The sequence below is a fragment of the Euleptes europaea genome, chromosome 13, assembly GCF_029931775.1.
Source record: "Euleptes europaea isolate rEulEur1 chromosome 13, rEulEur1.hap1, whole genome shotgun sequence".
Taxonomy (NCBI): Eukaryota; Metazoa; Chordata; class Lepidosauria; order Squamata; family Sphaerodactylidae; genus Euleptes; species Euleptes europaea.
In genome coordinates, this window is record NC_079324.1 from 35,665,112 (window position 1) to 35,691,186 (window position 26,075).

Sequence of the window (26,075 nt, forward strand, 5' to 3'; positions counted from 1 at the left end):
TACACAACTCACTCCTGCCAGTACCTTTAAGGGTGAAGGGGGCTAGGCATTGGTTTAGGATTATTTTCCCATCTTGGGGAAACTGTTAAAGATTTCTTAAATCATATGGCATTACTACATAGCTCCTTGCTAGGGACATCTTAGCAATTGATAAAATCATTCCAGAGGTCTGTTGCACATTTAAATGTTAGTATTCTTGCTATTTATATAGTAACATGTGTATCTAAAACATCTCTTCCTGCTGGTTGACTCAGTTGTGTTCACTCCTGATAATTAACTAAAGTTGTCTCTGCATTAATATTTCAAGATCAAGGCTTCTTTTCTAGTAATATCATTACTTTATTTGAATGGAGTTGGTAGATACCACCTTATCAGTGTTTCTTGCAATTCTCCTTTCTAATAAAAACCTTACACTTACTACTGGCATTCCAAGGTATTCATTATGATGCCTGCATGTTAACCTAACAGTTAAATTTGTATCAGAACTTCTATATGGGCAAAAAAAATTTTTAACTTTTTAACCACTTTTTGAAATCACATTCCTCTGTCTTTGTGCTGCATGACTTGCTACATTACATTTGAATTTCCAGGAAACCACCACCGCTGGACTAACCTGACCATCTATTCCAGCTGTCATCTAACCCTCATTCATGTGTTCTGTCTGCATGTCATTTACTGCCCTTTAAACCATTAATACAGGCAAACAATGCAATACTCTCAAATTGCACTATGGTTTCCTGTTGTGGCATTCCATGTTTTTCTGTTATACCAGACCTTTTGAAGTTAGTTTTGGATGGCAGCCCAAAAAATCCCATCCTTAAAGAGGTTGCTTTGGACTCCTTGAAGGATTGAAGAGTTAAAAATATACACAGGGTTATTGGTGATTGTCTGGTATAAACAGGAGTTTGTAATGAGTACACAACAGTGCTTGCGATGCTGTGTTCATACTCTGGTCTTCCTCTCTCCATAATGATGTTCTGCAACTGCTATCACTTTCAGTAACTCCCCTTCTTTCCTTCTTTCTGTTTATGCTGCTTTCTTCATGATTGAACTTTTGTGTTGAATCCTCTTTGGTTTGTTCTCATCATTTAGCTCGTCGTACCCAGTTCAACCCTCTGGACAGTAACGTGATCAGTCGCCTGCTCGCCCCCACCCAAGCTTCCTTAGCTAGGAGTAAAAGTGCCGCCACATTGTCAGCTGATGGGAAAGATCCCTCAGGTAACAGGCATGCAGTAGAAAGCCAGACATGGCAGCGTTTGGTCTTGGAGGCAGAGCTGAAGCAAGGGCCTGCTAAACAAAATCCCATTATATGCAGGACAGTGAGTTATTAAAGTAAACATAGGTGAATGAAGCATTTCCACACGACCGCAGGATCTGCTCTAATCTGTCCCAATCTCAGACTGGGACACTGCATCGGAGGAAATTCAGTGCAGCATGTAACAGCCCGGTTCTAAGACTTCTTGCATCCCCATAAGTTTTGAGCCGCAGGAAGCTTGTCACACAAAATGGCACTTGTAGAACAAGTGATTGCAGATAGAGGTGCCTGCTCAAATATTTACACGGCCATGTTCTGTTTGGATCCCTTACCCAGGGAGATGCTTTGTTTAACTGCCCTGATTTTGATGTGTTTCAAATAAGGGACAATTAGCTTGCCATCTGTTCTTGTTCCTGGAGAATGCTTTCACGAAATTCTTAGAGCTCAATCAGGGAACTGCCACCTTAGCTTGCAGCTGGAGCATCTTCTCCTTGCCTATCATACTGCCATCTGAATCCTGCCACGCCTTTTCCCTTTTACCATTCTTTTAAAGCCAGCCATGCAAGAAATCTGTCCATCACTCCTTTTGGCACTGGGCAGAATCACTTCACTGTTAACTTTGTTTAATTACAATGCTTGTTGATTTTTGCACACACTGGCCCTCCTGGTCATCTAAATTCTCTCTACAACATAAAGCTGAACAGCAGTAAAAATTACTTCACTATTTCTGAAGTGCTTTTAGAACACAAGAGTTACATTATAAATAAAAATAAAGCAAGAAAATCAGGGCCCTGCCTGTAAGGGTCCTGTATTTGGACTGTGCCACCCAACATTTGTTGTTAATTTTCTCTCAGAAGAGGAACAAAATAACCTGGTTATTTTGTGGTCTCTTCTAGTCATTGTTAAATATGATTCTGGTCCTGCAGAAGCATTCCCTTTTCATTTGCATCTAGTTTTGAATAAAGAATGGTATTGCTACCTGAGCCTGGGATTGCAATAGGGGAAATGTTCATTTTTAGCTTTAGCAGCCTGCTCTTTTCATGCTCTTTTCCTTCTTGTGGTGGTGCTTTTGTGTAGCGGATGCTAATTGTGATGGTGGTCTCTGTCACTGTGATCTTTCACACTGTGAACTTCCCATGGTGATCCTTGATACAGTTCTTAACAAGTGCTGTCTTTTCTTTCCCTCTCTTTTTGTCTTCTCCCTCCCGCCTCCCATCGTGTTCCCCTTTTCCAATGCCATGCCATTGGTGGCCTGTTTGTCTTGTCAAATTCCTAACTTTATAGAATCTCCCCTCTGTCCTCGTTCAGCTTCCAACAGTTTCCCTGCTCATGGTCCCAAAGCACCTGTACGCAGCCGCAGCATTGACAGGTTGAAGACAGTAACCGCCTCTGCATCAGATAACATTTCTCTGGAACGTGCACAGGTTGGTGGTTCTTTTTATGTGTACTGGAATAATGGATTGTGCTTTTTAAAAAATACCTTTAAGGATGCCAGAGCAACCTGATGGCTTCATGCTGATGGAATCTCAGCAGTTTTGATGATAATATAATGTTTAGCTATTTCTGTTGCTCAATAGCAATTTGAGAAGTGGTATTTTTTATCTGTTTGCTTGGTCTCTTGAGTTAGTAATGTTGAATCAAACTGAATGCTAATTAGAGAGTCCCTTTTGATGATAGGGAAGAGCTGTCTGTTCTCCAGTTAGTCTTAAACTAGATCTGCAAATGCTGTTTTCATTTGTGGAGTTTGAATTTGTATCCATGGAGAGGGGTTTAGCGTTATCAGTCCTGCAGTGCAGATTCTATCCAACCTCATTGTGCTGTGAGATCAGGTACAAACGTGGGCAAACTTTTCAATATTTGCTATAGCTCACATCTACTAAAGTGTCTTTATTAATGCTGTAAAGTGAAGATTTAAAAAAGATTCTTACTTAGTGACACTCCGTCTCCTTGGCACCTATATATGCTTCAGAAGGTAAGTTTATCTGTATGTCTCTGTTCTTTCCCCAGAAACCAGAAGCAGGAAGAACGTCTCCATCTCCTGCTGGGAGACGTGCACCATCACCATCTTTGTCTGGCTCTGGACGATCTCCTTCTCCTGCTAAATTGGGTAAACGCCCTCCATCTCCAGCTGCAATCAGGTTTCTGTCTAGTAAATTTATTTGCTCTTCCCAAACCATAATTCATAAAAGCAGCTTTGCTTTGTCTGCTGGGTGTCTGCTTTTGAATGGATTAAAACTATTAAGGAATATGTGGAAACATATATATACCCAGTTCCAATAGGAGGAAGAAGTAAAGAATCAGAATAGGGTAAGAGACCTCATGCCTGTGGAGCTGGGAGTTGCCTTAGGTAGGGCTGAAAAATGAGAGACCCATATTAACAAGTGTGATTGTCTGGTAAGAGGGGAGGAGCTCTCTTGTGGTAGGCTAAAGGTATGGATATGGGTTGATACACCTGAGTGCAGGACCACTGGTCAGGGAAGCACTCTCAGTGGTTTAATACCATAAACAACTCTGAGCATGAGCCAGAGTGTAATATGAAACTAAACATCTGTTGGGCCATGGTGTGCAAGGTCTGTTCTGCCCTGTTGATGCACATTCTTGCTGTGGGCAGATAAAGCAAATGGCAGCGGAGGGTTATGTGTTGCATGACTGAATCCTGTAGTCCTGATAGCGCCACTTTCTCAGCAGACAAAAGCCTCGACCGCCTTCACCAAGCATCTTAAGACAAAGGCAGCCATCTCCTGCTACGGTCTCTAAACCAGCACCTATTCAACGCCCATCTCTCACTCCTAACGTCCTCAATATACCAAAAAAGAAAACGGAGGTGGACTGTAAACCAAAGGAGAAAATGAATGAAACTGCGGGGCAGGAGCAAGGGGCTTCTCCACAAACCTCAGAGAGAGAAATTGCTGTAAATGCTTTAAAGACCAAAGAAGGTAAGTCTATTATTTGAGTAGGTCATTTACATGGACTGTCATGCATTGATCACAGATCTGTTCCTGAGTGGAAGAGAGTGCAGGGCGTGTTTGGTAGGCAGCTTACAAGGTCTTTTTAGTGGCCGGAGTGACTTCATGGTGCATTCCACGCCAGTAGCTATTACAGTTTGGAGCTTTAGGAGATGATCTGCGGTAGTGGTGAGTGTCTTCTGGGGTACAAGTGGTTAAACCTGTAAGGTGCTGCCAAGTTTACCTGTAATTTATCAGTAACTGTCAATTTCACTCATACCCAAAGGTCATTGCAACTTCTTAATAGCTTTCACATAAGGAAAAGTAACAGGTGATTCATAAAGTGTTGGGTGCATCAGAAAAATAAACAAATGCCCAGAGATATGTTTGACTTTGTACTGATTTGCTAGCAGTCTTATAGCTCCTAATTTATTTTGTTTTATTTATTTATTACAGCTACTAACTGAACTTTCTTTCGACCTGTACTGTTGTTGCATTGTTTACTGTTGGTGCCTCAGGTCTAGGTGTTCCTGGATGAGCCTGATTTTTGGATCCGTTTCAATTTGACTGTCAACCCGTTTTGGTGCAGAGGCAGTTTTGGTCGGCCCATTGGATGATCTTTGCCACCAGATGATAAGGGGAGTGCTGTTGGTTCTCCATCAACTATGATAACCTTCTGTATCAACTGCCCATTCTGGTGGTCCCACTTTTGTTTAGCAACAGATTCCAGAAGATGGGCTGGAAGGGTGCCGTTTTGGCATTAATGCTGCAGGGTACCAGAAGGTCCCACCTCATTCCCTGTGCTAGTTAACACCTGCATGAAACCATTGGGTGAGGCCATCAGTATATTGATAGCACCCAGTTCTACCCTTCTTATCTAATTCAGGGGCAGATATGTCCGTTCCTAGCAGGTACTATATAGTTGGTTGTTGGCTCTATTAAGGGTGAACAGTCCAGGTGAGATGGTGGTTCTGTTTAATGATTTATCAAGCCATGGGAGTAGTGTTTAACCTGCATACGCCTCCAAAAAAAAAAGAGGCCTGCAGCTTGGGGTTATTTTTAGGACACACATTGTTTGAAAAGATGTAGAACTGGCATCTGTGGGGTAGCTCCAACCAACCTTTCTACGGGAGGGGAAAGTATGGAACCCTCTTTGACCACCAAAAAGGCTCTGCTGGGGAACATGGGAGCTGCATCGACAAAAGCCATGTAAGAAGGAGACTACAGTAGGGAGGCTGAGATTGATGGATGTCAGAAATTCCTGCAGGGAAACTGCAGCAAGGAAGGAGAATAGAGTCCCCCTTTTGCAGCGGTGTATCCAGAGGAACCTGTTGACATTGTACATTTGAGATTCCCCCCCCCCCCCTGCGAACTACTTTTGCTCGTAACTGCTTTCCTCTTGGTGATATGAAATAAATATAAATCGGGAAAAAACCTTTCCTCATAACTCAGTTCTCAAAATTAGAGGGAAAATGGTTTGTTCAAGTAGCTAAAGCACTGACGTTTCTGTATAGTAGTTCACAAAGGCTTTAGGATAGTACATTCCATAATGTGTATTAGGCATAAAAATATTGGGTTCTAGAAAGATGGGCTAGAAGGGTGCCTCAGTTTACTGAGCTGTGCATCTGTGTCATGTGAGCCAGAATGCTATAATGGTTAGACATTCTGGTAAGCCAGACTGCTATAATGCCTAAGACCAGGAATACCAGCTTTGATTTGGCTTGCGCAAATTAGTTTCTCAGTCGCCAATCAGTAAAGAATAGAATGCTAGCTTGTCATGAAGATAGAGGCTGAGTTGTTAACTTATAAAATTTATTTTCCACTTCTTCGCTGTGTACTTGGCCAGATTCTTGAACAATTAGCACATATTTGCTGACTGGTTTAATATATCTTACTAAATCTTGGTTTTCCATGCTTGATACCTGTTGAATTTTACCACTTGACACTTTGGTAAAAAGAAAAGATTGTGTTTCACATACATACAGATGGGGGGGGGGGATCATCAATACAGTAATTTGACTATTGGTAATGGAATAGTAAGAATTCCACTGAGTAGTTTCATTGTGTGTGCAGTTGCTTACAGGCAATAGTCAACTTTCTTGTTCCCTTGAGAAATAAGGTTAACAGAGTGGATGCATCAATCGTCTCCCCTCCTTAGCCCCTGTTCCCTGTGCTTAATGAGCACATCCTCTACCCCCCTGAACTGGATGAACACCCTCTATCATCTCCCAAAATGAGACTTTTTGGATGAGATGTCCTGGGTACTTCTCTCTGGAGAAGGAATTTGATCAGGCACCTGGTGGAAGGATCTCATTCTACACAGCCATTGGTAAGTGGGTTGCTTGGCTAGTATGTTGCATGTGAGAAAGCATGATGCCGGGTGTGGGCTCTCTGGATTAATGCTTCTAGGCTGGGTGCTTTGTAACTAACCCCTGTTGTGTACACCATAATGTTCCTCTGACCCATCCCCTAATACATCTAGATCTTGATTAGAGCATGCTAAATGTTTAAGTGTTAGCTAGTTCAGTTTGGAAGCATACACAACCATAGCTTCAGTCGCACATGTTTTCCTTTACAGAACCATCGTTGCCCTTCAGGATCCTACCTGAATTGCCTTCCTCAGTGTTGGGCCCCTCTGCTTCTGCTACATCGCCTTTCCACTCTCGTGACTTTCAGTCCACCTCCTCTGCAGCAAGGAAGATACTTCTGGGATATAATCCATTGTCTCTTAGTGGCAGCTCATCAGGTGGTTTTCCTGCCCCCTTCCCGACTGATATCACTGGCCGCATTTATTCCTCACGCGCATCTCCACCTCGCTTGGGTGCTAATCTCCAGAACTCTGGAAGTAGCCGGGTTGCAAAAGAAGCCAGGAGTAGATTTTCAGCTGACTTTGCTCTGGAGGCTGAAAGGCAGGGAGATGGGATGGGCATAAACCTGCGCAGGAGCTTTGGTACACCGTATTCCTATCAGAGGACTGGCCCGGCTTTTACCACTCTTGGTGGAAGATTACCAAACGTCCAGGCTGGGATGACAGATCCTTTTGTTATGGAGAAATTGCTTCATACCTTCCAAACTATGAGGTGCAGCGTCGACAACATAAGCCAGGAGCTCAGAGTGTTAAATACTCATCTAGCCAATCTCTCCCACCACTTTGCACTAGCTCATCCTGGTCATAGTCTGAGGCCTCATGACAATGACCCACGTTGCCACCTCTGAAGAGGTGCCCAGCACTTCAGGATCTCAGACCTGTAGCCTCGACCCTCATGAGATCAGTCTGGATTCACACCTTGTACACCTAATGCCAAGCAATGCTATGGAGGAAAAGTCGCGTAGTTTCTTTATCAAGTTCTTTACCCCTTTGTGCACCTACTACAGGCTGTACCTTTGGGGGACGGAGTGGCTGCGCCCTTGTATAAACATACGTATTAGTCACCATACATAGTATTAGCTTCCAAATATGGAGAACTGCTTGGTATATCATAATATTACTTGAACTTGTCTGATCCTCACGTTGCCATGCCTTTTGAAGGGAAAAACCAAACCTAGTAATTGTCACCTTCTGAGTTCTTGTCATTCCTGTTGGGTTTTTGGCAATAAAAGTATATTTTTAAAACCCACAGCAGTCATTTTGAAAAGCAGCAACCATACTTTCAGTATGTGCTAAAAGCACTAAGATGCGTGTGGGGTATTGTGCTGTGAATTTCTTCATGCTTTTGTTTCATGCATTATGGTAGCTAGTGCAATCCATTCCTATCTGACTTGCTTATTGATTATACCTTCGATTGGGATAATGATTTATGACTATCACCATTATGGGGTTCCAACTCACAGTCAGGGAAACTCAAGCACTCCACAGGCACCAAGAAAGTCCACCCAAGTCCCTCAGCCACTTCACGGTCTCAAAGACATAAATAATGGGAGTAGGGGAGAGCTTTATTTGGTGGGGCAAACCAAACACACAGAAGTTGTGACAGTTGTGGAAAGAATGACCAACAAAGAAACAGTATGTAGTTAAGACCATTGTGATCTCAAGAGCATGAATTCTACAGTCATATTTTTCCTCTTTGTGGAGTGAGTATTTTGACTTCCTTTTCCTGAGATGATGCATGTTTAACTGGATCCTCCGTGTAGCACAGAACAGATTTTGAGCAGCATCTCCTTATCCTTCTGACAAGTTCCATTCTGAAAAGTTGTGTTACTAAAATCTGCTACCTACTGTGGTGTGAAAGCCTTTCCTAATCCTGTTAGTTAACACCTGTGATCCGATAATCTGGCATATGTGTGCTTCATGCTATTTACCCTTGTGGTTTTTGGCTAATAGATTTTTTTTTCTTTTGTGGGATGGAGATTACATTTCTCTTGATTGGTTCTGGGGTCTTTTACATTTTATGGGCCAATCTTGTGGAGTAATAGAGATTTTGTTCAGTGGTTTGTTTTCTTACAAAAATGTTCTAAAGGTCTGAGTTCTCTGACCTCAGTCTAAGACAAATAAGCCTTTTAGCTTCCTATTTCAGTCCCACTCTACCACAGGTGATAGCACATGTCTTAGGGCTTGCTTGTCATCTATGACCTTATGAACCTGCCTTATTCACATGGCCCAATATTGTCTACTCCTGTTGGCTGACTTCCATTTTAAAAAACAAAAAAACTGGACTTACTGGAGGTTAAGTCTGTGATCTCATCTAAGTAAAATATGTTCTCTTGCACTGCCTGATGGACCCTTAGCCACCAACATCTCATAGTGAATGTGCTAATTGGTCCTTTGCTTTGAATGAATTAATTCAAGGGGAAGGTAGCCATTTACTGCGGTTAAAATATTTTTAAATCAAAGTAATTGCCAAGTGTACTGGCTGAACTGTCGAAGAACTTATTACTGATTCTCTCCTTACTGTGCCACATATCCCTTTAGCAATTGAATTACCTAATGAGCAACTCCTGGGGATCCTTTGCAGGAGTTTTTTGCCTGATCTTCAGTTCTAGCCTCTTCTGCTTGCCCCCGCAGAAGCAGGAGTAATGTTGGCTGGGCAGAGCTGTGGATACCCTCTGAGCCTCTCCTTGCTATACAGTACCAGAATACTGCAGATTCTTTATACTAGTTTGATAGGTCCCATTGTTGTAAACCAGGGGTGGGGAACGTTAGGCCCGGGGGCCATTTAAGGTTCTCGTTGGTCTGGCCCTTCATGGGTCCTGGCAGATCTCAAGCTCAGAAGGATCTTAGACTGGTGATCCACCCCCTCCCGCGGACAGGAATTGCCTCTATTCAAGGCAGATGTGAGTTTGTTTTGCCGAGAAAAGGAACCTTTTTCTCCCTTGCAGAAGAGTCGTTAGCTATGGAGCTGCTAGGACCACCCAAGAAACTGTGTTAATCCTTTCCCACCTGGGCCATGGAGAAATGTATGCCGTCTGTACTACAAGAGGGCCGGGGTGGAAGTGGCAACAATGGAGGGATTAAATGAGGCAGGGCCAGAATGATGGCGGGGGAGTTCTTAGCCAGTGTGTCCTCATTTCATTACTGCAGGCAGAGGTAGCAGGAGCCGGCTGTAGAATCTGGCCCGACCATGCAGGGCAGGAACAACTCTGGCGTGCAGCTGGATGGCTCCGCTCAGCTGGTGCAACAGACCATCCTGTGCCACCAGGTGGGCGAGTGCACCACTGGTTGGATGCCTGCCTGCTTGCCTGTGTGGGGTGGTGGTGGTCATCTGGGGCAGCTGCCTGCTTGGGGCTTGGTCGGCTGATTTTAAAGTTGATAATTTTGTATGACCCGCGAATGATGTTATAAATATCCAAATGGCCCTTGGCGGGAAAAAGGTTCCCTACCCCTGTTCTAAACGCTTCTGTGAATTGCCCAAGGACAACTGAGATGCAAAAGTGCATACTGTCAGTTGAATATACTACCTTAAAAAATAAGCCAGAATTCCATGTTGGCAACAAATGCCCAAGAAAAAAGAAAAAAACTGAGCCCTGTGTAGGTTATTCATATTAAGAAAAATCAAACTTTAAAAGCTTTCATGCCACACTGATGCCATCCCGGTGTTCTAGAGAAGGGATCATGTCACAGTTGGTTTTACAACAGAAACTTGTTAACGGAACACTTTATAGGAATTGAGGTAATAGTGTCTGCTTCCCAGTTTCTTATACACAAGGTTTAATTAGTCATGTATATTCGTCATTTATACCCCGCCTTTCACCCCAGTGGGACCCAAAGCAGCTTGCATGATTTTCTTCTCCGTTTTATCCTCACAGCAGCTCTGTGAGGTAAGTTAGGCTGGGTGTGTGTGGCTAGCCCAAGGTCACCCAGCAAGTTTCTGTGGCAAAGCAGGGCTTCAAACCTGGGTCTTCCAGATTCTACTCTGACACTAACTAGTACACCACACTGGTCCTCTGAATGTGCCATAATGCTCTCCAACTAAGATTTAGCAGCAAACATAGTAGGTGGGCCTATGTTCAATGTGGATCATCTTCTGAAACCAGTACTAACGAGATATAAGGTCTGCTATTTAGTCATTCTATCTAAAAACAGTCTCCATACTCGGGTATTGTACCTTACTTGAGGGGATAGTGAGGAAGGCCTATTGTCAAAATGTTGCATTTATAACCTGTTTGTGAGCTTTCTGGGTGCACATGATTGGACCCTGTGGGACATAAGGTGCTGGACTAGAGGGGCCCTTTTGTCTGATCCAGCAAGACTGCTTGTACTTGCTAAATATGAGAGCATTGGGAAAGGTGTCGAAAAATTAACACCTGCCATAAATTTTGCATGCTGAGTTGACATAGAAGCAGGTGCAAGATGTTCAGAGTTCTTAACACCAAAGAGTGTTTAATATTGATATGGTGAATTTACATAACATATTTGCAATAAATTAAAAAGGAGGGAAGTGGTAACTAAGAGAATGAGTCGTGAGAGGTTCTGGTTTAAATTTATGTCTTGGCCACAAAACTTCCTAAGTGGCCCTTCACCCAACCTCATTTCCCCCATCTGACTAAACTGAGGCTATCATACTTTCTTCATGTTATGAGACGACAAAACTCACTGGAAAGGAGAATAAATAATGCTAGGAAAAGTAGAAAGCAAGAAAAGAGGAAGACCCAATGTGAGATGGATTGACTCAATAAAGGAAGCCTTCAGTTGCAAGACCTAGGCTGTTAATGATGGGATGTTTTGGAGGTCATTAATTCATAGGGTCGCCATAAATTGGAAGCAGCTTGACAGCACACAACACACATACACATACCTTGCAGGGCTGTTGAGAAGATTCTTGTCATAATATATGTGAAGTACCTTGAATACTGAAAAAGCTATATGCAAAGTATTACTGTTAAATTGCTTGAGCACTGTACAGCTCTAAAGTGTTTTCTTCATTGTTCCCAAAAAATCCTGGCTAGGGTTTGGCACAAAACTGTTGCAGGGGACTAGGATTATAATTCTAAGCCCACTTCCATGAAAGTAAGTCCTGGTGAAATTGATCAGGTTATTATCTTGTTAAATAGTTGTCTCTAAAATATCCTAGATGAATGGCTGAAACTTTTCCCTTCGTTGTCCATTGCTGGAATAGGGTGGATAACTTGTGCTGGCACCTCAAAAATATCTAGTGAGTTGGAGGGATAATTGGCACACTGTTGTATGCAGTAAATTCAACTTGCATAACATTTTCATATGGCAGTGGCTGGGGTAAAAATTTGAAGACCCAGAAAAAACGGGTTTTGAATATTTTCTCTTTTGGAAAGAATTGGATTATCTTAACAGTTTTCACGGACTCAAAATGTGTTAAGTGGGGGAAATGTAGTATAAAGAGACTTTAAAGTATAAAGAGAGTATAAAAAGACAAACTATTGCATAACAGAAATTATTCTTTAAATGCCATAAACCTATACAGTACTTTAAATTATATAGAGTTTACATATGGCTTCATACAGTGTTAATGTGCTATAATTTGTCTGACAATAACCCCGCTATTTTAAGAGTTCGGTGTTACAAAGTTTAACTCAATACCCAAATATCTTCTAACTTCTGTTAGGACTGTATAAGACTGTTTATATCTGTATAATACAGTTTATTTTGTTACAAAATTTGTGTTTTCTATTTTCAACTTCAGTTTCCTGCCTCGAAGATATATGTGATAAGGTGGCAGAGGGTGTAGTGTTTTGCATCTCTTTCTATTATTGTGTGTATTTGTAGTTTTGTAACAAACAAAGGCATTTATTCTTTTACATTTCTGAAACATATCAAATAATGCAATGTTATATGATAATCAGGTTACAAATAAAGCATTTTCTATCAAATTGGTTAAATAAGTTTAGAGTTAGTTAAAGTAAGTGTTGTACAAACTTCAGTTTTCCCCAAATTTTCAGGTTTTTTCCATGGCTTCAAAATTTCCATAAATTCTGTATCTCTGGTCTGAAGTATTGTTGGTTATCAAAACATTGCACCGTTTTCTTGTTCTGAAATCCACTTCCTCAGAAGTTAATGTCTTGGGGGGAGGTTGATTGATTTGATTGATTTGAGTTTTAACATGATTGATTTGAGTCTTAACATGGTGGCATATGCAACAGAATTATCAAATTTGTTTGTGCAGCTAGGAAGATCGCTACCCATTATAAAGAGCAATAGTGGCTGGACAGAGTATTATTTTCAGAGGATCAAGTATGCCAAACAAAATCCATGGTGCTGTGGCTACATTCAGGTGACTTTCTCAAATGCTTTCTTTCAGCTGCAGATGCTAGTAGTAAAAGTGCTTCAGGGACCACAACAGCTGAAGAAGCAGCAAGAGTCTTGGCAGAGAAAAGGCGTCTTGCAAGAGAGCAAAGAGAACGTGAAGTCCTGGAAAGAGCTCAGAAAGAAGAAGAGGAAAGGTAACCCTGGATTTAAAAAAATGACTTGGGTATATTACATACACATTAATTTCCAATTCCTCATGAGATTACATACACATTAATTTCCAATTCCTCGTGAGGAATTTAAGCTTCTAATAACAGGCCTAGAAGTAACTCACCTAGTTGTCTGTGGTGAGTAGGGATCTGCTACAAGTGAGCCAAACAGGAGCATCTTTGTTTTTTTCCTTGTCTGTCCAATCTTTCACTGCCAGAGTTCCATGCTCCAGAGTGCTGTATAAATAAATACATTTGGAAACGGAGACCTCTCTTCAGTACGCTTCATGAAGGCAGGATAAAATGGCATGGATCTGATTCCAATTTGTTGGGATTCTTAGGATCAAAAAAGAAAAAATGGCCAAGAGAGCACTTGAGGAGTCGGCACAGAGAGAAAATGAGGTCCGCCAGCTAGAAGAACAGAGGAAGATAGAAGAGGAGGAGCTGCAAAGACTGGCTGAGAAGGAGAGAGTTCGGAGGGAGGAAGAGGAACAGGAGAAGCAGGCTGAGCTTCAGCAGCAGGTTTGATCTCAAAAGGCAGTGGCGTCAGGCAGAGCTAGAGAAATTGGGTGGTTTTCTTTTTTTTAAAGTGGCTTTAGGAATATTGAACACTTGCGTCTTCACAATTTTAGTATCCTGCAAAAGGCTGCCTTCTGTGCCTGGTTCAGCAGGCAGTGCTTCCTTTGATGGTTGTCTTGAATCTCCTTAAATGTTCCTTTGGTCTTGGCTTTGTAGCGTTATTGTCCATTTTTAGTTCCGTTTTTAATTACAAGACTCAGCAAAGCAATAGTGATAACTTCAGGTTGTAAAAATATCTGTTGATAATCATATACTTTTGTGTGTAATTCTATGGGATGGCATTTAAAGAATAAACCAGATGTGTTTTAATATAAGGAATGCTTATCCAAAACTCTGTGAATTTTGTTGAACCGGATATCTTGTTTGTTTTCTGGTGTCCTTCATTCTGAAATAAAGATTGGTCTCAGCTGATAGTCAACAGATTGTGAGTGGGTATGGAAGCTTGCAGTTTCTCTCCATTTTGGGGAGACCTCATTTCACTTGGTTATTTAGCCATTTGAATGCCCTGGGGATTCTCTGGTGGATGGAGGATGATTTATTTCATTTTCTTGCCATGAGAGAAAATGAGTCACTTCCTTCTCGTTCTATCTCTCTTAGCGAGAAGAAGCTGAAGCAAAAGCCCAAGAAGAAGCCGACAGGCACCGGCAAGAGCAAGAGAGAATTATGCAGCAGAACATGCAAGAGAGGCTGGAGAGGAAGAAGGTACTGCTTTCATTGATTAACCAGATTTTTCCAGAAGATATAACAGCCTTATTTCACCATTGTTTGACAACAAGTTATTTCCTATGGGATCAAGAATTTTATGAACAGATTGATGGAGTAGCTATGGGAAGTCCACTCAGTCCAGTAATAGCAAACTTTTACATGGAATATTTTGAAAAGACAGCATTAGAATCAGCACCTTACAAACCTACAGTCTGGTTCAGGTTCGTAGATGATACATTTACCATTTGGAGCCATGGTGAAGAAAAATTAATGGACTTTCTAAACCATCTTAATAATATCCATCCAAACATTCAGTTTACCATGGAAAAGGAAATTGAGGGTAAACTCCCATTTCTTGATACCCTTGTCATCCGTAAATCAAACCTTCAGTTAGGTCACAAGGTCTACCGGAAACCAACTCACACAGATCGCTACTTACACAAAAACTCCAACCACCACCCCCGACAGAAAAGAGGAATAATCAAAACATTAATGGACCGTGCAAGACGGATCTGTGAACCACAGTTTCTCAAGGAAGAAACTAACCATCTAAATCACGCACTGCTAGCAAACGGCTACTCCAAGAATGAAATCAGAAGGGCCATTGAACCAAACAAAAATCAGAAAACTCAAGAAAAACAGTCTCCCATAGGAAAGGTATTCTTGCCATTTATTAAAGGAGTCACTGATAGGATGGAGAAACTTTTGAAAAAACATAACCTACAAACAGTGTTTAAACCCACCAAGAAAATACAACAAATGCTACGATCAGCAAAAGACAAAAGAGACCCCCTCACCTCTGCAGGAGTATATCGTATACCTTGCAGCTGTGGAGAAGTTTACATCGGGACCACAAAACGCAGCATACAAACAAGGATAAAAGAACATGAAAGATACTGCAGACTTGGCCAACCTGAGAAATCAGCAGTGGCTGAACATGGACTGACACAAACAGGACACAGGGTCTTATTCCAAGACACTGAAAGACTGGACAATTCTACCAACTATTTTGTCAGATTGCACAGAGAAGCCATTGAAATTCATAAACATCAGCACAACTTTAACAGAAAAGAGGAGAGTTTAAGAATGAATAAGGCTTGGCTTCCTGCCCTGAAAAACCTCCAGACAAAGACAACATTCAACAATAGCCATACAGATTAGTTTTGGATTACACAAATTAACAGATCACTTCAGGATACAATGGTTCCATATTAACATACCATACCCTCATTAGCACATTATCTTGATACTTACAGGACAATACTTTTGCAGGACAATACTCAGCTCAAACCCAACCCCTTTCTGACTATATATTACTCTTCCTACACCCTTGACACTGAGAGACACTGTCCTTCAGTGTTACTACTCTGAAGATGCCTGCCACAGTTGCTGGCGAAACGTCAGGAAAGAAAATTCCAAGACCACGGTTACACAGCCCGGATAACCTACAAGAACCAATGTACTGCTTTCTGCTTGGTTTTCCTTTCCAGATAGGGACCAGAAGTTTTTATGGGAAAACAGTTGAGTGAACAATGCCATGTGAATGCAACCAGTAGACAAACCAGTTGCAGTTTGCCATCTCTTAAAATTGGTGCTTATGTATTTTTGCTTTATGACTGAAAGCAAACTCTTGGTATTTTGGTTCCTCTAAGTCAGTGGTTCCCAACCTTTTTTTGACCAGGAACCACTAGGACTTTTTTGTTCTGGGCAGGGACCCCAAGGTTCAAAATAAAAATTCCGAAAATTTGAAAATAAACTTTAATCATAACTGTTAGTTAAACATTAAACTTAGAATAATATTTGAATATATATTTTTATAATAGAGAACTTTTAATTGAAAATATTAATTTATTATGGGTTTATAACTTTGTTTCGCGGATCTTAATTTAGTTCTCGCGGACCCCTGGGGGTCCACGGACCCCTGTTGGGAACCAGTGCTCTTAAGTATTGGTTATTGGGGAAGAAGATCAGAACTTACTCTTGATGTTATCTGTCGTTCAAACAGAGAATTGAAGAAATAATGAAGAGGACGCGGAAGGCAGAACAGAATGAAGCCAGGGTAAGGCTTGTAATGTGTTGCAACCCCTTGTTCAAGGAGCTGTTGTAGACCAGGGGTGGGGAACCTTTTTCCTGCCAAGGGCCATTTGCACATTTATAACATCTTTCGGGGGCCATACCAGGTGTAGATCTCCCGGTGGGGGGGGGGGAGAGGCTAGGGTTGCCAGATCTCCAGCCACCACTTGAAGGTTGGCAACCCCAGGGGAGGCCACACAGAGAAGGCCTGCAGGGTGCCCCCGCTCCCCCCTCCCAGGTGGGAGGGCAGCCAGTGGTGGGCCCCAGCAAACGAGGCGCCAGGGGGGCGCAGCCCACAGTCGATCGGCAAGGGAGGAAGGGAGGAAGGAAAACAGAGAAAGAGGAAAAGGGAGGGAGGGAGAAAAAGAAAGAGAGAAAGAAATGGAGAGAGGGGGAGAAAGAAAGAAAAGGACGGAGGGAAAGAAAAAAAGGACGGAGGGAGACAAAGAAAGAGACAGAAAAAGAGGGAGAAAGAGAGGGAGAGAAAGGAGAAAGAGTGACAGAAAAAGAGGAAGAAAAGAGAGAAAAGCCTACCCCCCAACACACACACACCTGTGCATGCCGGCCTGCGCGACCGGGCCCCAGCCTCCCCACCTCCCCCGCCCACACACACACACCCGGTGGCACACGGAGCCCCAAGCAACCCGGCCCCAGGCTCCATGCCCTCCCCCCCCAGAGTCCATAAAAGCCCCCCCCCCCCCAAACCCAATCGGCTCCCGCATGCATGCTCTGCTGCCGGGAGCTGCCGGCCTCCCCCCCCCCCCCCCGCTTCTCAATAGTCAACAGGCAGCGAGAGGGGCTTACAATGTGCCGCAGCGTTCCTGCACGCTGCAGCTGTAGGGGGCAGCCTTGGGGGAAGCGTCCCTCCCCCTCCCCTCTCGCCGACCAACAACCGACAGTCGGTGAGAGGAGGTCCAAAGGGCACTACAAAGGCGCTGTAAGCCATGGCCCCAGGAACACCATCGGGGAGGGCCGCCCTGTGCCCCGCCTCCGCGGCAGGGTTCCCAGAGCTCCCGAGGGCCACAAAAAATGTCCTCAGCGGCCCCCGGGCCTGGATTCCCCATCCCTGTTGTAGACTGACTGTAGATTTTTCAGGTAAATTATTAGGTATTTATAATGGTATGAAGGCTTCATTTCGGAGCTCAAAAACTCTCACCCTTCCTCTGAGACCCCCCCACCCCCCGCTCCCCATACCTGCACACAGCTGATTCCCTCCCTGGATATATAAGTTGCTTCAGCTAGTAAATAGGAATCGAGCAAGGAGAGCTAGGTTTTCTGTTTCCCCCATGTGGTGCCAACTCATGTGTAGGCATGTCATTGTTAAGGCTTGAATGTCTCTGAAAGTTCTGCAGAGCTTGGAGATTTGACTGTTTTTCAAGGTTCAACATGTGAAAACTAGATGTAGTTCCTTGCAGGTAGCTGTCACTGTTGTCTTTGCCACAGAATGAAGAGAAATCAAATGAGGAGGATGAGGATGTTGAGGAGGAGGATGACCTGGGCCTTGAAAAGCAAGACCAGCCTGGTAAGTAGCAGCTCTGGGCATATGAAGTTGCTAGGCCCACATTGGCAGCATCTAAGAGCTGGTTGGCACAGGAGGTTGTAGGGTGGGCTGCATCATCTCAAACTGCAAGTGGTAGATTCTGCCACTTCTTTCTCTGCATGTGTGAGCCAGGCCTTAGAGTGATCCCCCAGTAGTTCTAGGCAAACAAACAAACAAAACCTTAATTCCCAGTCTCACCTCAACAATGGAAAGCAAAATGGGGAAAGGTAAACATGTAGTTTGTTTTTCCATCTTTTTGCGCAGTTTATGGTAGCTCCCCATAATTTGCTTGGCAATAGCTAGGCATGTGTTCCTTTTTGCTCAGTTTTGAATTTGAACTATTTGCAAAACTCTAAATTTCAGAAAAAGCGAATTACGTTGACTCACCCCTAGAAGGTGCTCCTCAGAGTTTATTACAAGAAGCATCAAAAATAGACCCAGATGATGTCTTTATAAATGGTGATGAGCAGCTGGAGGTTAATCAGACAGACAAAGATGAGAATTCTGAGCATTGTACCCAGTTAAAAGAGGCCAGGTATGTATTTACTTTAATAGATTTCAGCATTCTCAGTTGTGAAAGGTAAACCTGGTGTGCACAAGACATTTAAGAAACATGGTATGAAGACAGCAGCCCTTCTGCCATTGTTTTTTCTCCACAGCTGGTGTTCAGAGGTACACAGCACTTTTACCTGGAGGTTCCATTTTTAGCTATAGCCACTGTACATCCAGTCTCCATTAACTTGGTTAATCCCCTTTTAAAGCCACCAAAGCCAATGGCTATGACCACATATCTTCTGGAAGTGAATTCTGTCAGTTGTGTTGGTGCATGACTTATTATTTGTGGCGATGGTGAGGCAACAGGACATTCCTGTCTGAATTAGCCAAAGTCACTTTGTTCATAATGAAATATTGGGGATTTGGTGAACAGAAGCAACGGTTGTTTGGTGCCTGCTATTTGATTTGCCTTCAACTGCTGCTGCTGAGGTTTCCTGGTGCATCAGAGCAGCTCTTTACTTGAAAGCCATGTTGATTTTGGAGTGTAGCTAGTTTTTGTACTTCAGTCGTCCTTGACTGGCTGAAGGAAGCCTTCACCTGAGTTGCAAGGGTTTGGGGGTGCCAAGTTAATTATGAAATAATGCAAGTTGTTTAAATGTAAGAATTGCACAGAAGCCCTGAAGTAAACTCAGGCCTTTAACGCATGGCTGTCTCCCTGCCCTGACCTGGATGGCCCAGGCTAGCCTGATCTCGTCAGATCTCAGAAGCTAAGCAGGGTCAGCCCTGGTTAGTATTTGGATGGGTGACCACCAAGGAGTACCAGGGTTGCTATGCAGAGGAAGGCACTGGCAAACCACCTCTGTTAGTCTCTTGCCATGAAAACCCCAAAAGGGGTCGCCATAAGTCGGCTGCAACTTGACGGCACTTTACACACACACGTCTCCCTCATGGTCACCCCTCCAATGACTTTGGGTCTTTGTTTGGATTATGCGTGCCGTTTCTGGCCATCAGAGGTAGCCTCGCTCTCCCCCTGCCATTCCCCGCATTTTGCCTGCATTTTCAAGGACCTGTTTTATCTCAAATTTCAGAAACGCAGGCAAAATGCAGGGGGAGAGCGAGGCAGCCTCTGACAGTCAGAAACGGCATGCATAATCCAAACAAAGCCCCAAAATTGTCGGAGGGGTGACCGTGAGGGAAACAGCCACGCATAAAAGACCATAGTTAAGGTGATGCTTGTGGATTGTGAAGATTTGGTTCTTAGAAATACCATCTTACAGGGTAGCAGCTCTTTGGCTAACGGGCAGGAACTACGAGCAATTGGATTTGTTTTTATCTCCAGATAGAGATAACCAGAGAAGGTAGATTGGGCTGCCTGAATAGCTCAGTGGAATAAATAGTTTGAAAACAAATCTTGTTCTGCCCAATTCTTTTTTCAGTCCTCCAGCAAAGGAAGCAGTAATTGAGAACTCTGGAATTTTGCATGTTAATGAAGCCAATCACCCAATTGGATTCCTGTCAAATCTGAATGGAAAATCTCTAGCATGGAATTTTGAGGAGATAATTGATCTTGGAGTGATTCCCAAGACGACCAGGCAAAGCGCAGATAGCATCGCTGCTGAAATATCGAACCAGAACTTGAAAGATGCTACTGCAGTACCTCCAAGTCCCAAGCTGGTTTTTGAGGAAGAGAGCACAATGAACTCCTTGACCAAACCAATAGAGACTGCATCAGGTAATCTATCTTTCCAACAGGGTCTCTCAAGTTAAAGCCAAATTACATTCATAGCAGAGGAAACTCAGTCATTTATTAATTTAAACTTTGTATTGAACGATAATTGTTTTCAAGGATTTTTTAAAAAGAAGTTGAAATCTTGGGGCAAAGAGCTCGGGAGGGAATGATAAAAGGAAGGACACAAACTGGCCAGAGGCAGGAAGGAAACTGAGTGTGTTAATGGAGATGGCTGGTTAAGCAGTCAGCCATGTTAACCTCTCTCATTTTTCTGCTGTACCCTGCAAAATAATGTATGGCATGCCTAGCCCTATCCCCCTTAGGGCCATTTTGCTAGAAGGTTCTTCCTGGTGGAAAGTCACCCATCAACTGAGTACTTGGCGGTTTTCTCAATGGAAAAGCGAATGCCTCCACCGCATTGCAGAAAAATTAACAGGCTAACATTGTCACACGCACTGGCGGGAAAGCGGTTTTCCTGGTTTTCATTGGGCAGAAGTGTTTCCTCTGCAGGGGCTCTTAGACCTCAAGGCCTGCCAAACTGGTTCTGGTCTCCTGTCTATAGTCAAAAATGGTTTCATGTAGAGTCCTTCTGTTTGGCACGAGGGTGCTAAAAATGCGTCTCTCTTTTTAACAGAACTGTGAACACTAGAAATCCTGGAAGTCTCCTGGTTGCACTTCGGGAATTCAGGGTTTTTTCAAGTCATGAAGGCCTTGTTTTGAAAAAGCTGCTTTGTGAACCTTTGCCCGCCTCCAAGTTCCTCGCAACCCTCCCCGAGGGGGCTCCCCCACCTCACCTTGCACCTTGAAACTTCTTCAGGGAGATTCTTGCCATTGTTGTTTCTCTGGTTGCTTTCTTGGATCTGTTTAACAAAGTTTCCTTTTATAATGCAACTTGTACTCCTTTTGAGGAAATGTTCACTAAATTGCCTAAGGGTCCTTAATTTCCCTCTTAACATGAGATATGGTGGCTTACTCTGGAGATTTACTAACTATTGCACAGACAGTTGGGGGGGGGGGAGACCTAATCCTATTGATAATTAAAACCAAGCTCACTGTTCCGTTACTGGCGTAACCTTGCCCACTTGTTACAGGGGGCGGTGTCTCCCCTCAGTGTGGGCCAGGCAACTGTTATAAAAGATTGTTTAAGACAAAAAAAAGTTTATAGGTTCAGGAGTCTCTGTCAACACTTGAAATCAAGCACTAAGTCCTTAAGAGTGGTGAGTTTTGATTTTAAAAAATCCTGTTAGCCACAGAGGCAGACCTCTTCTGCATCTGTTGAACATTTTAGAACATGGTCAGAATTCCAGTTTCTGGGGTCATCCTCTCCAGTATCTTCCCTGTTCGTTAGCCCCAGTGCCTGCACACGTCGCGCAACATACAGTGTCAGAGTGAGGCATGGTTAGAACTTGCTCCGCGGAGTGGGAGGAACCAAGGCCCCCTTTGACGGGCCCAGGGGAACCAGTCGAATGAGCATGACAGCTGACGTACCTTAACCCATATCTTTAAGTCACGTAAGCCTGTCAAAGAGCAGCCTTTCTATAATCCATTTTAATAGGTGAAGCTCCATATCTCGGTTTAAGCCAGCGTGCACTCTAAAATGTGGAGGAGAAGCAAGTTGTGTTGGCGCCATGCACAGTCCACCAAGCTGTGCTGCTGTTGTGCAGCTTCTGGTCCTTTTCATGGGGCTTGTGTGGATCTCTGTGCAAAACCCCAGTGAAACTGGTGGCATCTGCATGGGAGCAGCGCTTGGCAGATTCTTCCCATTGTGCTGTTGTCATTGGTTGAGTTTAAACAGCTTTGTTTTTCCTTTTTTTAAAAAAATTACATGTATTTAAGTTCATCTTCACACATGTAAGTATTTTTGTGTACATAAAACCAGTATTAGACCCTTCCAGTTGTGTGTTTTTCTTTTTGTCCATGTTAATTATTTGATATGTGTTTGTCTGCTGGCTTTATCATGCTTGCCGCTGTCCTCAAAGCTGCTGTCTCTGTTGAGCTACCTATTTAGCCCCAACTGTGTCCAGCATGGAGGAATGACTTCCATGGCTGCTGTGCAGATACTTGAGAGATGACCCGTGTTGTGCTCTGACAACTGTCTTTAAGTAGCTAGCTGTCCTTCTCAAAGAGCTGCTCCCACAAAAGACTGCTTGAATCAGCAGCAGTCATTTCAACCCAGCTACTGCCTTCTCAGTGTTTTGGGGTTTCCAACTGGAACCAAGGAAGTTCCCTTTCTCGGCACACTGGTGAAATTAGGAGCCAGACCCTTCCCGTTGCCTTGCCCACCACCCTTTTGCTGTTTCCAAATATTGTGGAACTATTAGAAACTAGAGCAGTGCCTTAGGTTTAAAAAAAAAAGTATTTTTATATGAAAGCTCTTCCATTCTGGCAGAGACAATCGCTCTAATAAGCATGATGCTGATATTTTTCTGTCCAAACTGTTGCCTGTTGAATGCTTTGTTTACAGCTATATGTACATGCATATGCACTGTTAAATAAACTTTGCAATTGAAAGGTGTCTGGTTGTGGTAGGTTTTGGGGGGATCTCAAAGATGCTTCCCCTGTTTTTAAATACAATGTCTGAGCTTGCCTTCCATTTTCTGAGAAAAAAACAGGCACTCCCTCAGCCCTAATGTTACATACTGGCCTTCAGTTGTCTAGTTCTGTAGTACACTGTAAGGTTCAAACTAGAGTTACTTTTTCTCCTTTTGTTCCTAAACCATGTAGGGGAAAAGGCCCAAAAAAGCGCGCATGTGTAGAAAGTAGGGCATACAGCTTATAAAGCTGCCTGATGCTCATCCTGCAGTTTTGCACTTTGATTTTTTTTCGCAACCCTTACTTTACAAAAAGATGTATTTGCTTCCAGACCGTGTGTTCAGACTGAGTTAGCAAGTAAATGACACCAGCATACCCGAGCATTTCAGAAGCAAGTTATGTGTTACAACTGACTAGATAGCCACAAAGGTAATGCTACCTACTTGGTTTTCTCACCACAAGGATCAGCAGCATAAACTCATTGTGAAGATCTGTGGTCTTCACAGCAGTTTCTCTCTTGCTTGAGCAGTGGCTGTTTGTTGAAGAGCTCACCTACTATCCCTCCAAGGGGAGCTCAGTGTGGTGTTCAGGATCTCCTTTCCCCCATTTTATTCTCACAACAGCCCTGTGTGGTGGGTTGGGTTGGGCTGAGAATGACAGGCGCAAGGTCACCCAGTGATATTTGAACCCAGGTCTCCCTTACTCAAAGGTCCTCTGCCTACTTGTTTTAACAGGGGTTTTCATAGTATGCTTGAGTGATCCTGTTGTGGAGATAAACGTCTCCTGAACACAAAAGGAGTAGTGGGAAGAAATCACTACAGTGAAAATGAGCAAGCAGTGATCTGTTTATTTGAGAAAATGCCATGGGATAAACACAGCTGTAATCACACCACACTCCTCTATTCCACCTGCCCAGCATCCTCATCTTTCCAGCAGGCTACCCAGGCAAACAACTTGTACAGAAAATGAATGATGAAAGCCTCTGCAGAAGGCATAGTAAAGTACAAAAACTAGTAAGGCAGGCCATCCAGCAAAATTAAAGGAGTAAGCTTCCTAAATGTGTTTATGGCTAGGTTATTCTAATGTCAGCAGTGACAACCATAAAGGGTGGGCACAAACAAAGCTGAGTACTACTAATACAATTGCTATCCTGTATTTTCATATAGTAGATTAAGAAAACATGTTTAAATATCCTTATCAACTGCCTATGGGATTATTATGAAGGCATGCTTAATGGAAGCATCATACTTAATCTGGTTTCCTTGGAGAGTGAAGTCAAATGGCCATTTGTTTTGTACCCTGCAAGATGATTAGCTGCTGTCCAGGTGACTGACATAATCCCATGAGTAAATTAGCTTGCTCTTATTTGCCTTTCATCTAGCAAGGGTGGGGGGAGGTTGAAGGCATGCTGAAATCCAGGACTCTTTAAATTGGTCAAAGGCTAACAAAGAATCTGGGAGGAACTGTGATGAACACCATCTTTTTAAGCTACCTATAAGTTTGTGGTTTAAATCATGACATTAGGCAAAATAAATCTATTGAAGTGTCCCTCTGCTCTGGTTCCATCAGGAAGCACTAATCACCACCTAATTCAGCCGAGGCAATTCAAATTACGTAAGTGAAGCTTCCTCACACACTCAAAGATTATATTTTTTTCTGTTTTCCGCTGAACAAGGATGATGGCGCCATAGTATTTAAAGGGAACTCTTCTCTACCCCTGGAAGTACTGGGCTATCGATTCTCTTCAGCCCATCCGCCTTTCTCTAAAACTCTCCAGGGTTCACAAAGTGTGATGTGGGGTGAGGTGGAATATAACCTTTCTGAGGCCTGTGATGAAGCTCAGTAAGCATTTTATGATCTTCCCGGGTTTATAAATGTGTATGTAGGCAGCTAGAAGCTGCCGCCTTCTTTTTGCTGCCAAGTCACAGCTGACTTTGGTGACCCTGTAGGGTTTTCAAGGCAAGAGATGTTCAGAGGTGGTTTGCCATTGCCTGCCTCTGCGCCACACCCCTGGTATTCCTTGGCGGTCTCCCATCCAAATACTGGCCAGAGTCGAGGGTGAGAGTGTGTGACTGGCCCAAGGTCATCCAGCAAGTTTCCATGGCAGAGTGGGGATTCGAACCTGGGTTTCCCAGATCCTAGTCTACCTACACTACTCTGGCTGTCTACTTTTAGCTATCCTTTTTTCTTCTTAGCTCAGCACCTTAATAAATTGAGTTACAAAGAATTGACTTGACTGGTAGATAGACAAGCTCAGGAAAATGCTTCTTATGGTATCTGGCAACATGAGTAAGGGAAGAGTAAGGCAGTAAGAGCAGGAAGACTACCACAGTGCAGGCTGGGATGCTCTCCTACCTAGGCCAAAAAAGGAAGTAAGGAAAGGAGGTGATGACAGCAACAACAGCTCATAACATGCTAGAAGTAGCTATGATCCACTGAAGTACCTTGCAAGGATGGAGACATTGAGAGACTCTGTAAAAACTAAAACGTTCATGGTGATGATTGAACATAAGAAAGGCCATGCTGGATCAGACCAAGGTCAATCAAGTCCAGCAGTCTGTTCACACAGTGGCCAACCAGGTGCCTCTAGGAAGCCCACAAACAAGACGACTGCAGCAGCACCGTCCTGCCTGTGTTCCAGGTTCACTGCTGAAAGAACAAGATGTTTACACTGAGTGGAGAGCCTGTTCCCTAGAAACAGCAATCTCTTCTTGGTAGAACAGGAATGTTTTTGAAACAAGGCACATATTACAATCATATACTTATCTGGAACTCAGCGTTTTACAGTTTGGTGGTTACCACAAAGGGGTTCTAGGCAAATCAACAGGAACGTGCACAATAAAGGAAAGGCAGACACCGCTTTAAAAACAAATGTTTGGTTTAAGGTAAAGGGCCCAGGTCTGCAGTACTGGAAAGGCAGGCTCTCACTCATTCCTAAGGAACTATCCCATGAACGGGAGACCAGCAAGTCCTCTTGAAAAGCAGCCATGTGAATCCACCCACCGTTTACTGTCTACTGTTAGTTCTTTATCAGCGCTGGTTGACTTTGCTCAACAATCATGCAGAACAGGCAGTTAAGTATATTTAGATAGGCACGGCTCTACCCTAAACTTCAGGTGGCCCCTTAAGAAGTGCAAGAAAGCAAAGTTATCTGCAACTAAGATGTTACGACAGAGGCTTTATTTAACATCCCCAGCAGGCAGCGGGGAGAAGGCAGGAAGGGGTAGAGAGAAGAGATTACCCTACATTTTCTAAGAGCAAGTGAGAGTGGGCCTCTACAATGCAAAATCCACAGCCAGGCAGCACATCATATCTAAGGGTAAGGTTCGAAATCCACGCTGCAGCAAGTGCCCCCAG

The 26,075-nt window shown here is 43.4% G+C and overlaps 1 protein-coding gene across 1 annotated transcript in view; it reads left to right on the forward strand.

Annotated features, from left to right (window-relative positions):
- The window catches only part of MAP7D3 (MAP7 domain containing 3), a 47,682-nt gene extending 26,854 nt beyond the window's left edge, over positions 1-20,828 (forward strand). Inside the window, exons 9-20 of the mRNA XM_056859943.1 lie at positions 1,093-1,218; positions 2,540-2,679; positions 3,263-3,393; positions 3,944-4,191; positions 12,915-13,050; positions 13,407-13,587; positions 14,242-14,346; positions 16,355-16,408; positions 17,866-17,944; positions 18,326-18,497; positions 19,894-20,189; positions 20,821-20,828. Coding sequence (XP_056715921.1) covers positions 1,093-1,218; positions 2,540-2,679; positions 3,263-3,393; positions 3,944-4,191; positions 12,915-13,050; positions 13,407-13,587; positions 14,242-14,346; positions 16,355-16,408; positions 17,866-17,944; positions 18,326-18,497; positions 19,894-20,189; positions 20,821-20,828 — 1,676 coding nt within the window. The remainder of the gene's footprint in view (positions 1-1,092; positions 1,219-2,539; positions 2,680-3,262; positions 3,394-3,943; positions 4,192-12,914; positions 13,051-13,406; positions 13,588-14,241; positions 14,347-16,354; positions 16,409-17,865; positions 17,945-18,325; positions 18,498-19,893; positions 20,190-20,820) is intronic.
- Positions 20,829-26,075: the final 5,247 nt, after the last annotated feature.